At 23.7% G+C, this 15,926-nt stretch overlaps 1 protein-coding gene across 1 annotated transcript in view; it reads left to right on the top strand.

The window, feature by feature from the left end:
• Positions 1 to 15,926, top strand: part of LOC126894084 (muscle-specific protein 300 kDa-like) — a 34,420-nt gene that overhangs the window by 6,813 nt on the left and 11,681 nt on the right. The window contains exons 15-31 of the mRNA XM_050664758.1: positions 747 to 1,059; positions 1,125 to 1,298; positions 1,747 to 2,028; positions 2,133 to 2,414; positions 3,183 to 3,555; positions 4,141 to 4,319; positions 4,387 to 4,510; positions 4,582 to 4,778; positions 4,919 to 5,248; positions 6,675 to 6,944; positions 7,038 to 7,361; positions 7,510 to 7,821; positions 7,915 to 8,250; positions 8,892 to 9,191; positions 9,289 to 9,440; positions 12,833 to 13,007; positions 13,696 to 13,809. Coding sequence (XP_050520715.1) covers positions 747 to 1,059; positions 1,125 to 1,298; positions 1,747 to 2,028; positions 2,133 to 2,414; positions 3,183 to 3,555; positions 4,141 to 4,319; positions 4,387 to 4,510; positions 4,582 to 4,778; positions 4,919 to 5,248; positions 6,675 to 6,944; positions 7,038 to 7,361; positions 7,510 to 7,821; positions 7,915 to 8,250; positions 8,892 to 9,191; positions 9,289 to 9,440; positions 12,833 to 13,007; positions 13,696 to 13,809 — 4,237 coding nt within the window. The remainder of the gene's footprint in view (positions 1 to 746; positions 1,060 to 1,124; positions 1,299 to 1,746; positions 2,029 to 2,132; positions 2,415 to 3,182; positions 3,556 to 4,140; positions 4,320 to 4,386; positions 4,511 to 4,581; positions 4,779 to 4,918; positions 5,249 to 6,674; positions 6,945 to 7,037; positions 7,362 to 7,509; positions 7,822 to 7,914; positions 8,251 to 8,891; positions 9,192 to 9,288; positions 9,441 to 12,832; positions 13,008 to 13,695; positions 13,810 to 15,926) is intronic.

Here is a 15,926-nt window from a genome sequence, read left to right as displayed (position 1 = left end):
CGACCCGTCTAGTATAATATTCTACAATATTAATATAATGAATTATCTATTGCTTCGTCGTTCTCTACTTAGACGTTTTAACTCTAAATAATTGGGACAACATAAATTTACTTGTATTTTGTAGCTACAAATTGCTGATGATTCGTCAAATCTTTAGATATCTATGCTTAGGGATATCTAATTCGTATCTTGTCACAAAATAAAATTTAAAACAAATTTTTTTCGTATGAAAATAAAATGTATGCAGCCGACAACAACACGGGATCGTGGCTGGTAATTGTTTTTAATATAGATTCGACAAAAGCGAACTGGAGTCTGAAAGGATTTCAGTGCTTTTTATAGTGTGTGATGGTACCCCTATTCCAGAGATATTGTTGTCAGTACTTTTAGTGGATGTCAATTTATTTTATAGATTAAATATTACATGATTATTACAATATGACAGTATTGTTAACAATGTTTAAATTATTGTATTGAACTGTGTGATCATTATGACAGCTTAATTATTTTATTTATTTATTATTAATATGAAATACACATTGTAGTATTTTTATTGATAATTATCAATTATATTATAATACAATATACGTATATGCCAAGCATTTGGGCATATACGACATTATAATATAATATTATTTGTGTGTTCATCATCATATATTAAAGTATGATTTTATTTTAAATAAGACAGAAAACTTAAATAATAATTTAAAAATGTACACATAACAAACTTTTTTTATTACTCTTAGGTATCAAGATGTATTAAACAATCTAAAATCTAAAGGAACCACTCAAATTCATCGTTATATAATGTCAACTCCATCAATAAAGTCAATAGTAGAACTTCAGTTAAAGAACGTACAAGATAGTTACAATTCGTTGTTTAACACAGCCCATCAAATAAAGTCAAGACTGGAAGAATCCTTGTTAAAATTTAAACAGTATGAAGATATGTTGGAGAGTATTTCGTCAAATTTGGATGGATATGAACCTTTGATAAATAAAACTATTCAAGAAAATTGGACTCTAGCACAGGCTCAAGAACAACATGATGTATATAAGGTATTTAAAAAATAATGCAATATAACTGTATAATAAATCTTAAGTAAATCATTTTATATTATTAGAATCTTCTGGATAAATTACAAGAAGAAAAAATAAAATTAACATTAGCAGTACAAGCATGTGAAGCAGCAGTTGCTAGTATATCCAGGCCTAGTAGTCCTGTTGAATCTTCCAACTCACAGATTCCTGAAAAAGAGATAGAAGTTCGTTTGCGGCTAGAAGATTCACTTGATCAAGTATGCAATTAACTACAATATTAATTCATACAGATTGGTTCAATATAATTGATAGCTATTATACATTTTTTGTCAAATATTCATTTCAAACTGGTTCTTTTTTTTAACAATTGCAGTTGTCGGACTATTTAAAATAATATTTATTATTATTTGTTTCTTATTAGGAAAAAATAAAATAATTATTTTTGGTTTTTTCGAAATTTCAAATAATCAGATTTTAGTGTTTCTATTACAAAAAATGTTGGTTTATAGATCAAAATGATAGGACAAGTACAAATGAGTTACATTTTAATACTGTGAGTGAGTAAAAAATGCAAGAAAGTACAGTCCATGACACTGCTAAAATTTATCGTTAACATCTTACATTAATTACTTTTTACACTCAAAAAAACTATAACTATATAATATAGAAAAAAAATATTCGGAAATGATCTTGTAATATTTATAGGTTCAAAATTTTATAAGTGAATTATCTGACTTGATATCAATATTACAAAGTAAACTTAATCAACAAACAATTTTAAAAGAATGGATTGAGGGACAAATTATTACTGTCCAATCGATTGAAGAAAAACCGACTAAACTAAGTACCGAATCAGCTGTACAAGATATATCAAATCTCAACGATTTACTTCAAGATGTTAATTCCAAAAAAATGGAAATAGAGGAAATAATAACAGATAGTTCTTCTGAAGAAATATTAATGAATTTATCTATATTATCAGAAAGTGTAAGAAAATATATAGTTGTTTACTATTATAATAATTATTTAGAAAACATTTTATTTACAAATATTTATTCATTAACCTTATCATTTATGAAATTTCTTTTTAGATTACTAGAAATTTAAGTAAAAAAAAGTCTGATCAAAATTTGTTAAATGACTTTAAAAAAACCGAAGCTGATTTACAAAATTGGCTTGATAATTTATCAAATAATCTTGATTCCTTAGAAAAGGGAAGCGGTAACACATGCGAACAGAAATTAATGCTGTTTGATGTCATCAAAAAAGATTATATGACAAATGGAAATGATTTAGTAGAAAATTTTAAAATCAATAGCTGTAAAGTAAAAGATATTGTAAGCAATTTAGATGCCCAACTTCTTGATGATCAGGTAATAATTATATGTGTATGGCCAATTGTTTTGCAATCTGTGAATGTGTTTTTATTTTTATTTTATTATAAACATGCATGTATATTTACCTTGTAAAACTATATCAATTATTATGAATAAATAAATAATTATTTATAATTTAATTAAAGAAATGTATATTTTAATTTTTTTGTTAAAATAGTTTTACTGTCAATATTTTTATAACAAATTGTATTAATATTCATAAATATTAACATGAATTTTTTTTAATAACTTTTATAAAAGAGACAGTATATTTATTAAAGTTCGCTCAAAGTTATAACTAATTGAAATTAAATTATATATTAACTTATATGTGCAATTTTGCTAAGATAATGATTTCAGTCATTTTAAATTAGTATAATAAAATTTATTAACATGCAACAACTCTTACTTTATGATTCTCCCTTCTCTATTTCTAAAGGCTAAGGCCTTGTCATAGCTTTATATCCTGGCAAATTAAGTTCAGTGGTTTCCCGTTGCCTTCTGCACTGGGAACATAGCGCTTTTTCGCTACCGTAGAAGCGCACGCATGGTCACCCATCCGTTCACCTGCGGAGGTATAGGCGCGGCTTAACACTAGAGTTTTGTCAACTATTAGTGTGACCACCGCGTTACACCACGCCCACTTTATGATTAGAGAAATTATTTTTTAATAGTGGTGGATTGAACAACCGTGAATTTATGTGAAATTACATTTTTAGGTTAAATAAATTGTATAAATAATTATAAAAGTATTTTCAAACTTAGGTAAAATCTGCAGAGCGACGATACAGAGATTTTGGTATAAGAATGGAGAGAAAATACGAAGTCTTAAAAAATACCAAAGAAAATTTAGCATTTGTAGAATCCAAACTTAAAGAAGTGGATAATTGGATTGATAAACAGTTAAATTATTTAAACGTATATAAATATGTCAGCTATGATACGGAAAATATAGAAAAAATATTATCGTACTTGAAGAAAATTAACAAAGACATAGAAACACATAAAATATTTTTGACAGACTCTTTAGCAGTAAAACTCAATACTATTGAGTTAGAAACTGAACCAATGGAATTTAGTAGCTTTGAAGAAAATATATACAAACCTATATATACAAAGTTGGAAAAATTAATAGCTAGTAAGAAAATATGAATACTGAAATCTATGCTTATTTATTATCTTATACCATTGTAAAATTTTATTATCTATAATGCTTAAATCTTAAACCTTAAGTTCGATTTTTTGAGCTAAAAATTTCTTTTAGTTTTAATAATATAAACTGTACCCAAGTATAAATTTTTGTTAAGTACTATTATTGGCAACAGGTTAAGTATTGCACCAGTACTGGCAACTGACCATTGGCTAACCCGTACTAACATTGTATTGGGTAGCGCTTGTTTAAGTACTGATTCAGTATTGGCAGTCAGTACTTATTTACCATTGTTGGCAGAGTACTGACGTAATACTGGTCATACAAAATTTTCAATACTAATCTAGCAGTATGAAAAAAACGTTATTATTACAGACATATTTCAGTATTGAACTAATACTGATGGACACTACTGTGCCAGAACTGCCAGTACTGCTCCTGTTATTAATTTTTAACTGGGTATTATTTTATTTCAAATAGTCTGGCTCCTGTACGCTAAAGATAATATAATTGTGTGATTAACAGTGTAGATACTTATTGATTATTTCAATTTATTAAATTTTATATTATTAGGAATAAACGAAGAAACTAGCAAAGTTAAAAATGTTTTTGAAACAAGTGTAAAATACGACAAATTACTTAATGAATGCCTTTTATGGTTAAAAAAATGTGAAAAAGACCTCAGCCCTGACAAACATTCGCCTGAACCTTTAGAATTATCAGATGCTCTAATATATTTTGAACATAAAATGGTTTGATTCAATTACAGTTTTAAATTGTATATAGTTTGTATAAATTTACAAAATTTTATTTTACTAGGAAATAAAAAATAATATTCAACATTTCAAAAATGGTGAACTTACAGATTTGGAGAAAATTAGTCAATTACTTATTTCTATAAGCAATAATGACGATATTTTAGTTATTAATTCTGACATGAATGGTAAATATATTTAATAATTTAGTTTTTCTATAGTTAATCTTTAATTAATATAAAATTAATTTAAACTATAGGTGTTAATGAAAAAGTCAAAATAATTGACAACATGTTTGTAATGGCTGAAGAAAACGCAATAGCAATTGTAGATAGTCGAAGAAAAATTGAAAACATTTTTAAGGAATGTCAACAATGGTTTACTGAAACAGAAGTTTTAATTTCAGATGATGTTCGTATCTCCAGTTTAAAAGCTATAGAAGATCAGCTCCAGAAAGTAATGATTAAGAATTATCTTAGAGTAAAAAATTAAAGAATTAATATGAATTATTACAATTACAACTTATAAAATAATAATGTTTTTTAAACACAAAAAATTATACGTTTATTTATAACAAAATTTGATTTTTTTTCTAGTATAATGACCTTTGTAGACGCAGCTCTGATATTGACAATATAATCGAATCACTTAAATTAAACAGTCAAGAAATACTTTTATCAGAATCGGACGCCTTAAAGTTTAGTGATCAGATTTTACATTTGAAAAATCGTCAAAAAAAATTAAAATCTACTATTGACGAAAGAATTAAATTGCTTGAAGAAGAAAAGAAAAAAATAAAAAATATAGCCGAAGTAATAGAAAAGAGTAAAGCATCAATTTTAAAAGTCGAATTAAATTTACAAGAATTAAACCATCCTGTTGGAAGTACAGTGCAAGACGTACAAAATATGATAATTTCGTATGAAGTAAGCAATAAATATAAATATTATTTTGTGAAAAACTATTAGCTTTTTTTTACGTCAACATTTTTAAGAGTTTTGCACACTTCTATACTTAATCAAAAAAGGGATGTATTGCAATAATATTAACACGTTTTAGTCACTTCAAACCTAAGTTTGGTTTTTACCACTTTTTCCACGAAACTGTTAATACGGTGGCTTGCGATATTTTACGTATGATCTACCTTTAGTAAACTAAAGTACTAAAATAAAATATTAGTAGTTCTTGCACAATCACACAACTTGTTCTATTAAAATAATCGTTTTAACAAAAAATTAAAGTTATTATCATAATTTTTTATAGTTTTTATCAAATTATCATTCATTTAAAATAAATTAAAACCAAAAAGATATACTATTTATTATCTAATTAAATAATTATCTATTGGCAATTTTATGTTCAATTATAGGCCCCCGTTTAAATAATTATAATTTTCATTGAAAATAGTTAACACAAATAGAGCACATTTCTTCTGTTGTTTTTTTAATACATAGTTCCAAATTTGATAATGTAAAATAAACACATGAAAATTAAAATTTTAAAATATTACAGAAAACTCACTACTAAACATTAATAAAATGTTTATTTTATCAACATTTTTTCTTAAAAACAACTTTTATAAATGACTATTAGCTTCGATGTGAAATAGATAAAGCATTGGTTTTATAACAATATGTTTTTTTTGTCTGTCCATGAAAATGTTCAACTCTCACTCGACCAGAATTGTTGATTTATGCATCAAAAGTACCAGATTTTAATCTAATTGAACGTATCAGTGCCAAAAAATGTAAAATGTCTACAATTTTAGAAGTATAAAATATATATCAAAATTACAATACCATTTTTAAAAAAATATTCTGCATTTTAAAAATGATGATAACATTTTATTTTTAAACATTTAGTTTAATTACTATCTAGTATTTTATATTTTTATTAATTTAATTAAAATGAGTCTTACAAATATCATCCTTCTGGTTGAATTACAGTCTACTTTATAGTTATGTCTATATACAGCAATATATTCTAAGTATGATTAAAAGTAATTTTGCATTTTGTTTAAATGTATCATTTTTGTTTTTTATCATAAACATTTTGTAACCCTCTCTTCACCATAAACGAAGCTTAAAAGTGTTGATTATATTTTCTGTATATATAACAATGTTGAAAATTTTAAGTAAAAAATAGTAAATACCTTACATTATTAAACTTTTAATAAAACGTACAAAAAATACAAAAGAGAAGATCCATATATTTTTTTATTTTGTCTAAGCCTAAAATATAAAGAATTATTATTAACTGTGAATACAAGAAAAATTGTTCTTTGCTAATGGTTTTTACATATAAAATATACTTTTTAACTAATTTGTGACTTAAATAAATACATTTTTTTAGAGTTTATTGAACGAACTCAAAAATTGGAATGATAAAATAGAAAATAGTAATGACAATGATTATCTTGTCGATATTATTAAGCAACAAGAAAGTTTAATCAATATTATTGAAAAACAACTAGCAAAATTAAAACAGCTATTATATTTACACGAACAGTTCATGTCACTAATTTCAGACATTACTACGTTTCTAACTAAATATTCTGGTGTTGTGAATGAAATTGGCAAGTCCGAAAATACTATACAAAATAAAATTAAACAATTTAATGAGGTAAAATATAACTTAAATTTTGTTCATTTATATTTTTGAATGTCAACTTTTAAATTTTGCAATTAAGTAAAATTATTGAATATTTTTAACTAGGTTATGTTAAAAATTCAAGAATGTGAGGCAACCCTAGTATCAGCTACTGATAAAGGAGAAAGAATTTCTGAAGAAGGCTCGGCATTAGACAGGAATAATATTAATCAACAATTACAGTCATTAAAGCAGCAATTACTCACACTGAAAAAAGCTATAGAAAAAGAAAAACAAAAACTAGAGGTTACTGAAGCAAAGCATATAAAATTAGCTACAGATTTAGAAGAAGCTTTAGATTGGATACATGAAAATGAAGCACTTATTAAATCAAGACCTATGCTTAATATTGACGTGAAAAGTATTGAAACTGATTTACAAGCCCACAAAGTATGCTTAAAAATAGATTTTACTGCTATATAAATATTAAATATGTAAATTTATTGATATTTATTAACATTATTGATAATTTCACGAAACATAAAATTATTCTTTATTATTCAAAATTATAAATTGTAAATTTAATTAAAATTTTTAGGAGCTATATTTGAAAGTGAATAATCATTTGAATAAACTTAAGAAAATTTGTTCTTCAGCTCAAAATGAAAATATTGAAGATAGCACTGTGTTGGAAAATTTGAGTGAAGCTTGTTCATTTTTAAACACAATTCCAAAAGAGTTAAATGATCGAGAAATATATTTAACTACTCAATTAAAGTGTCGATTAGACTATCAAATCAATAAAGATAAATTTATTTCATGGATGACGGATAGAAAAAAATTATTAGAACAATCGAAAGAAACCACTACTGATATAACTAATATTGAAGAAACCAAAGAACAAATTAAGGTACCTACAATGAACTGTTTTTCCATAATTCTAGGGTTTTTTTTTTAATTAAAATTATTAGCAATAATGATGTTTTCATAATTATCTTTATAGGTGTTAATTTGCGATAAATATGCTTATGATTTAGTTACAAATGAAATAAAACAAAATATTGATAAAATTAGACCTTCTTTAAATCCTGAAGAAATTGAAGTGTTAAAATCTGAACAGCTACATTTAAATGATGAATTTAATATATTGAACAATTTAGCAAAAGAAATTTTAAAAGAAAAAGAAAATATTATTGAGTATTTGAAAAAATATAAACATACTGTTGAAAAGATTTTATCAATAATAAATTTCAACAAACTAAACGAAGAGCCAATAAATAATTTGGCTGGGCTTTATTTTAATGTCGAAAAAATTTCTTTAATTCAAAACGATTTTCAAGTTAGTATTATTTAAATTTATTAATATTCTACACGTAATTTTTTTCAAAACTTTTATTAAAGTATTAGTATATAATTATTATGTTAAAAAATATAATATTCTGTCAATGTCGTTAAATTAACATTTTGTTTTATATTTATTCATTATATATACTGCGAGTATTATTTTTATCAACTTATTAAGGTTTTAATGTGAAGCTGAAAATAAATTAATTTAATTGAATACTTCCATTACTTTCATGTGTTAAAATGAAATAAATTGGGTTTCTATTTGCAAACAATATCACTTTAAAAGGTTTTACTTTTGTTATTCGACGAATTGAGACTTAATTAGGTTTTTTTAGTATTTGGCTATGAATTTTTATTTTTTAACCTATTAAAAAAGTTTTGTTTGAATATCATAGAATTTTATAAGTTGAGTAGAGGAATATTTAAGTTTAAAAATAGTTTTAAAAAAGTTATGCTTCCTTGCACTTTTTATTTTGCTAATGATCGTCTAACAAGAATAACTCAGAGTATTATTATTTAAAAATTGGCATCACTAAATTATATTTTATAATATGAGATTTTAAAATAATGCTAAAGTTTTATTTAGGAAATTGAATGAAGTGTACTGTTTAAAATATATTACTCGTGTTTTAGCGGCAGCAAAATGAGCTGGATTCCCTAATAAATATTTCGAACGTTATTAAAGAATTAGTAATTAAAAATGATGAGATTGATTCAGAAGTAAACTCACTTAGTACACAATGGTCCGAACATAAAAGCAAGTTAGCGTCTAGATTATCAATTATAACTGACATCGGAAACGATTGGAAAATAATTGAAAATGAATATAGAAGTATTGATACTGAATTAAATCAAATTAAAGACTTGTTGTTTTCAGTTGATTCCATTATTAGGTCAAAAAATCAATTGGATGAATCTTTAACTATATTAAATGTAATTAAATTTATATTAACGTATATTAACCAATACCTGTAAAAATAATAAAGTTATTGATTATTTAATCATTTAATCATTTAATTATATTTTATAGAATCTTAAAGAACGACTAGATAGTGTTAATGACAATATTCAAAATATAAAACAAATTTCTAAACGTGTTTTAACATTTTTAAAAACAGAATTTCATCCTGCATATGATCTATTGAATAACGAAATTAATTTATCAAACAAAAAATGTGATGAGTAAGTAATTTATTATTTTATATTTTTGTAAAAATTAATTTTATGGCTAATCAATTCAATGGTGTATTTAACATTTTGATGCGCTTAGGCTTATTTATTATGTCATCCCTTCTCTTGTCCAGCGGATGATTGAGCCACAATAATTCTGTAATCGTTCACAGTGGCCTGACATCAAACCACAACTCTTGTTATCGTTAAAACAGAATTTTTTTTATTTACTCAGATTTTATTTTTAAAAGTCATTGATTTTCTTGTGCCTAAATTTTTTTAATGTGGCGGTACCCCTAACACTTAATAATTTACTATATTTGTTCAAAACTTTTATTTTTTTTTATTTTCTCAACAAAATATTAATTCTTCTAAATACTGTATATATTTAGCTTGATATTTTACAAATAAATTTTTAAAGGTGATTTTTATATGTATTTTTACATTATATAATTATTATGTTTACAATAAACATTTCAATAGTAATTTCATTCTTACGTAGAACATAGTGCTTCAACAAGATGGGTGTTAAGTGTTTTATAACCACTGAATTGTAACGACAATGGCAGTGCGGTTACAGTTTAAGTTGTGTTTGGGCCACAAAAAACATAAAATACAAAAAAAATTTCAATATTTTGAACAAAATTTGAATATAATTACTAATCAGACCTTTCAATTTTTATACACATTGTCCTTAAAGTAACAACTACTTTTTAATTTTTTAAAATTTCTCCGTAAAAATTACAATAGTTAATTTTTAAATATCAATTTCATACTACGATGAATTGCTTTAATAGATATTTAATCATATATTATACTTGTAAATCATAGAACTACTAATTAAGAACAATGAAGGAAATAGGAGTTAATTTTGCTTTTGAATAATCCACCAATTTCTTAAAATTAAACAGTATCTACAGATTTGCATCGAAGCGTCACTTATGATAGTGATTTTAATCATAGTCAGATATCATTTATACTTGTGCCAACTATACCACGACCCCACTATGCTACTATTTTATATGCTGATTCAGTATAAGTTAATTAATTATATAGATATTTACAAAATTATAATTTTCCCAAAAATATGTTTATTATAAATGTATATATTTCCATTGAATAAAAGAACATTTTTATTTGTACCTTTTTTTTATACAGGATTTAGAAAAGGAAATTAGGGGAAAAGCAAATTCTGTAAACGATTTTATTTCAAAAAATTCTGTTCATTTTAATGTTGTCTCGTCCAAAAGACGGGTACCAATTATCTATTTTGGAGGGAGGGAAATAATAAAAAAACAAATTAAAATATTTAATTGTCAAAAAAAATGTTTTAAATATGAAAAATTGTACATCAGTACATTTTTCTCCATAATAACAATATCATATAATTCTTAATTTTGAGTTTTTACAATTTTAAAACTCATATTTAAAAGTATACTTCATTGTAAATATTAAATTAAATTTCTTATTTTATAAAAAAACGTATAAAAATCTTATAACAACTTAATCTATTTTATTTTTTCAACACTAGTAAATGCTCTTTTACCAGTTTCAGCTTATTTATTACTTGGTTTTTTATACCATTTTACTATTTCAATTCGTCACGAGTTCGTAGAAACCATGATATTATTTTTAATTATATGAAATGTCCTAAAATTGTTCAAATTCATCAAAAATTAGTGTTTGAACATGCGCTCATGAACAATGTTCTTTCCAAATGCTATTAATAATATAATAGAACAAAAAATAACCAATAATTATGTTCTTACAAATTTTTTTATCCGATGGATATTTTATCCATTACAGAATTTTAATGCATACTCACTATGTAATAAAATGCTGTAATATTTTGAAAGTAGTTATTAATTCTTTAAATAACATAGAACGTGTTGACTAACCTACAAAGTAAATTGAAGTATTTTTATCATAAGTGACCTCTGTAACTAGAGTGATTCATAAATATTTAAAGTGTAGACTATAAAATTTGTAGCTGAGTGTATTCATCATTGATTTAGTTCTTAATATATTGGAATGATTAATTAAAATATAGCTGTATGAAATATTTCTTTTGCATTTTCACAATTTTCTTGCTATTTGTAAATACAAATACTCAACAAATATAAACTATTTTGTATAGTGTACGACTGGGTCTCATTAAAATATTTTTTTAATTAAACCGTCGATCCAGAAATACTTTATTATTGAAACTTGATTTTAATATAGGATATTTTTAGTTGGTGATCGATTTTATAATTATAATAGAAATGTTGGTGTAGTGTTGTTTACAATTTACGATTTAACAATAGGATCACAACATGTTTTTTTTAAGTACAATTAGAGCAGTTAATTTGTAATTTTATTTCATTTTTGAAATCACTATCTTGTTATTCCTAACGTAATTCCACATAGGAATGTGTATAGAATTTTTTGGTACATAAGAGATTTTTTACATATTTTGTATGTATATTTTAATATTATTATAATTTATAAAATGTTTATTATGTTTTAAGATATGTTTCATTTGATATTCAAACGCTTTTTCTTTTGTGTATAGTATAGAAATTGAAAATTGGTAATAAGCCAAATAACAATGTACGTGAAGCAAGACTTTGTTTTCTATTTCCGTCATACGTTATGCACAATATATAGTAAACCATATTTTTATATTTCTGCGATGTACTTGGAAAATAAATAATAATAAATTTAATATAAAGATTGAATAATTAAAACATTTTACATAATACTTTAGAAATCATACTTAATTCAAAAACATGATATTTTTATCATATTAATAAACAAATATAAATATTTATTTAAATCATAAAATTTTGTAACACTATATAAAATTATTTATATTCGTTAAAGTTATGTGAAACATAAAGCAAGCTTAAATTTAATGATTTTATTTGTTTGATTTTTTGAAAGTTGTTATTATAACATATTTGTAGTCATTAAAATATTAATCTAATTGATAAATTATGAATTATGTTGTCTTAGTTAATCAAATTTGAAATGTAGTTCTTAAAATAGGGCTTACACAATTTGTTAGTTTCTAATAGACATAGTTATAATTTATATTTATCTATAAAANTTTACACAACATGTTAGTTTCTAATAGACATAGTTATAATTTATATTTATCTATAAAAATATATTAATTATTTACTTCTTAAATGTACTGAATACTTCCAAAATAATAGAATAGTAAAATTAATATTTAATATTCATGGGATTTGGTATAGTTCCAAAAAACATAAAGTGTAAATATAGCTCTGGAATATGTGAGCAGATTTTCTGTAGTTAATTGTTAGTATTTTTATGTACTTACTTACAAGTACAATATAAAATCAAAATTCAACTGTATAAATGCAAAGTATATTATTCTTTTAAAATTTTATTTACAGGTTAACGTCAAAACTTGACAAAATATTACACCATTTTGTAGATAATTTGAGTATTTTCAATGGAACAGTAGAAAAATTAAATGATTTGGAACATAAAGTATCAACATTAAAACCAAAAGTTGAAAACTTTTATTTTTTTGGACCAGATTTTGATCAAACCAATAAGCAATTTGAGGTAACTATATTAAATAATGATGTTTTTTATTTAAACATAAAAATTTTTTTTCATATGTGAGTGTCGCAAACAATAATGATTACACTAATTCTAATGTGAAAATACATTTTTAATTTTATATGTGTTTTACTTTATTTATCTTTTTTCTTTTATATAATTTAAAAGAAAGGCATATTGATTTTTTACAAATTTTGTATAGATTTTATTTTACCGATGGACATTTCACTTTCAATATATCCAGTGATGTAATAAGGTTTACAGCGTTCTGGGGTAGTTTGTATTTGATGCCCTCCTAAAATTGTTTATGTTTACCCAGAAACAATTTCAGGCTTAAAGAACTTAAAATATGTATAAATGCAAGAATATAAATTATAAAAAACATAACATATATTTTTATCCGAGTTTTATCAGATACATCAGCAATGATGCCTCCAAAAGACTCAGGATAACTATTTTCATTGCATCTACCTCAGATAGCACCTTATTTAGACACTAAATATCCTATATATAATCTAAATTCCTAACATACATAAAATTACTATCAAACTATAGTTAGGTAGCAATTACAAAAATATTTTGAGAGTTGATAAAACATAAAAATTATATAATATTTTTAAGTTTAAGTAATATTAGCCACAAATCATTATTTCTTATTGTATTATTATTTGTAACTAAAATTGAATTTTAGATTTTGTCGTGCATCGTGGAAAGTGTTCTTAGTGAACTGAAAAATTATACAGAATTGACACGCAATAATTACATAGATTCGCAGCAGTTGGTTCCAAATGATTTATTAAACAAGGTATGTTAGAAATTTTTCTATTAACTAACAATATTAGCATTTTCAAAATAATTTAACAACTATAAAGATTAATTTTATACAAAAATTGTCAACAAAATGTAAGGTTTAAAATTTTACAGAAAAATCTTTGCGACAAATATGGTAGAATAGGTTCTTCATTTACATTGTTAATAAATCATATCTATTTAAAGTTTAATTTATTGATTCTATTATTTTATTTAAATAATAACTGGACAAGTTTGATTGAAAATGGTATTTAAGCATTAATTATAAATAAAATTTAATTAGTGTACTGTTACTCAAAAGTATTTGCAATTTAATTTAAAATTAAAAATAAAGTTTGAGTCTAATTTGAAAGTGATAATATTATATGAGAGTTGAATAATGTTTTTGAATACTAAGTCTTTTCGATATACAATTATTTTCGTACTATCAAATATTAAACATTTAAAATATTTAAGTACGAATTTCATATTTATATATATATATATATTTGGTTAGATTTTTTAAGTTGTTTGGATTTCTTTTATTTGGTCTTAAATTTAATTTTTATTAAACGTAGTCTCGATAAATTGCACGTATTAGGAAAAAAGGGAAACCTGTACAAATTGACGAAATCGAATCTTAGTAAAAACGTACCGTATGACAATACGTTCACTGCCAAGCTACAGGCTTACATTTGAACATTTTTATAATTTATGACTTTATAATAACACAATATAAATATTTACCCTTATATTTAATTCCCAAAACTTCTAAATAAAATATGCTTGGAAACCTCGGATCAGGGATCGTTCTCTAACTGCGTTATTGATAAATCGAATAAAAGATTGTTGGAGATCTCCCGTTTTAAAATTAGAATTGAATGCTTTTTCATACATGTTCATTTGCTCCATATAATCATACAGACGCATGCCGCGGCAATGTAGAGAAAGAATCTAATTATTATATTTAGCAGTGTTTCAAGAATTTTTTCGATTTCGGGGTAAAATGAAACATACTGCTTGGAAAGCGTCCGCTTTTCCATCACATTATTCTATAATTAGGAATCATTTTATTTTAAATAAATTTTTGTGTTTAAATTAAATATTTTACTATTACCTTTTAATAAATTAATTTTATATAGGTACGAAATACAAAATAGTAATAGTTGATTATTGTTTTTTTATTTATTAGCATACTTATGTCATCTGAAACTAAAATAAAAAAAAACAATCTGTTCATAAAAATTTACAATAAGTTTTTTTGTTGACTTATTTAATTACATAACATTAATAGCGTTAAAGGAAGTCACCCATTGGTAACACCTCGATTAGTTTTTGTTGAAACTGTATACAAGTTTTATTGTTGTCGTTAAAAAAGATTAAAATTTAAATAAGTTGTTCCCAAACCTATTTTGTAAATAAAATATATAGAAAAATGATTTTTTTATTTTCTGTACTATTTGACGTTCCCTACATGATTTTAATACCTTAACACAGCTATTGAAATATTTATATAAAAGAACTTCATAGGTATCAATAGACATTTTATATACATTTAAAAATATGATTATAATCTTTCTAAAGTGAATTTTTATCAAGTAAGGTTTCAAAAAACCATTTTATAAAAATCAACTTGTTTCTTGTAAAAAAACAGATAAACTAACCAAGAATTATTACTTTTGTTTAATGGTTATTAGCGTGATTATGATAATTTTATCATTTTAGCTTTGCATTTTTGTCACTAGTATATTTCATATATGTAAACTCTATGAAATAACAGTGTTTACAAACTGTTGACATAATAGACCAATAATTTTAGAACTAATGAATTTTTTTATAGTTAGAAAACAATAATCAACATTTATAGTTTTCTTTGTTGCGATAGATAATTCAGTAAATTTATAAAACATCATTAATAACAATTTAATAATTATAATTATTAAATACACATTAAAAATATACTTTCATGTCAACTATATAGTTTAAGATTATAAAATAAAAATAAAAATTTGAAACTTCATTTTTAAATAAAGCTTTAATCATTAATTTTTTAATAAAAAAAGTTGTTTTTTTCCAAAAACGTAAAATAATTCAAGAGTTCATTACACCATTTTTTTTAGTAAATTTTAGCTT

Source organism: Daktulosphaira vitifoliae, unplaced genomic scaffold (genome assembly GCF_025091365.1).
Source record: "Daktulosphaira vitifoliae isolate Bord-2020 unplaced genomic scaffold, ASM2509136v1 Scaffold_1, whole genome shotgun sequence".
NCBI classification, from domain to species: Eukaryota; Metazoa; Arthropoda; class Insecta; order Hemiptera; family Phylloxeridae; genus Daktulosphaira; species Daktulosphaira vitifoliae.
This window is presented reverse-complemented; position numbering and strand designations above follow the sequence as displayed.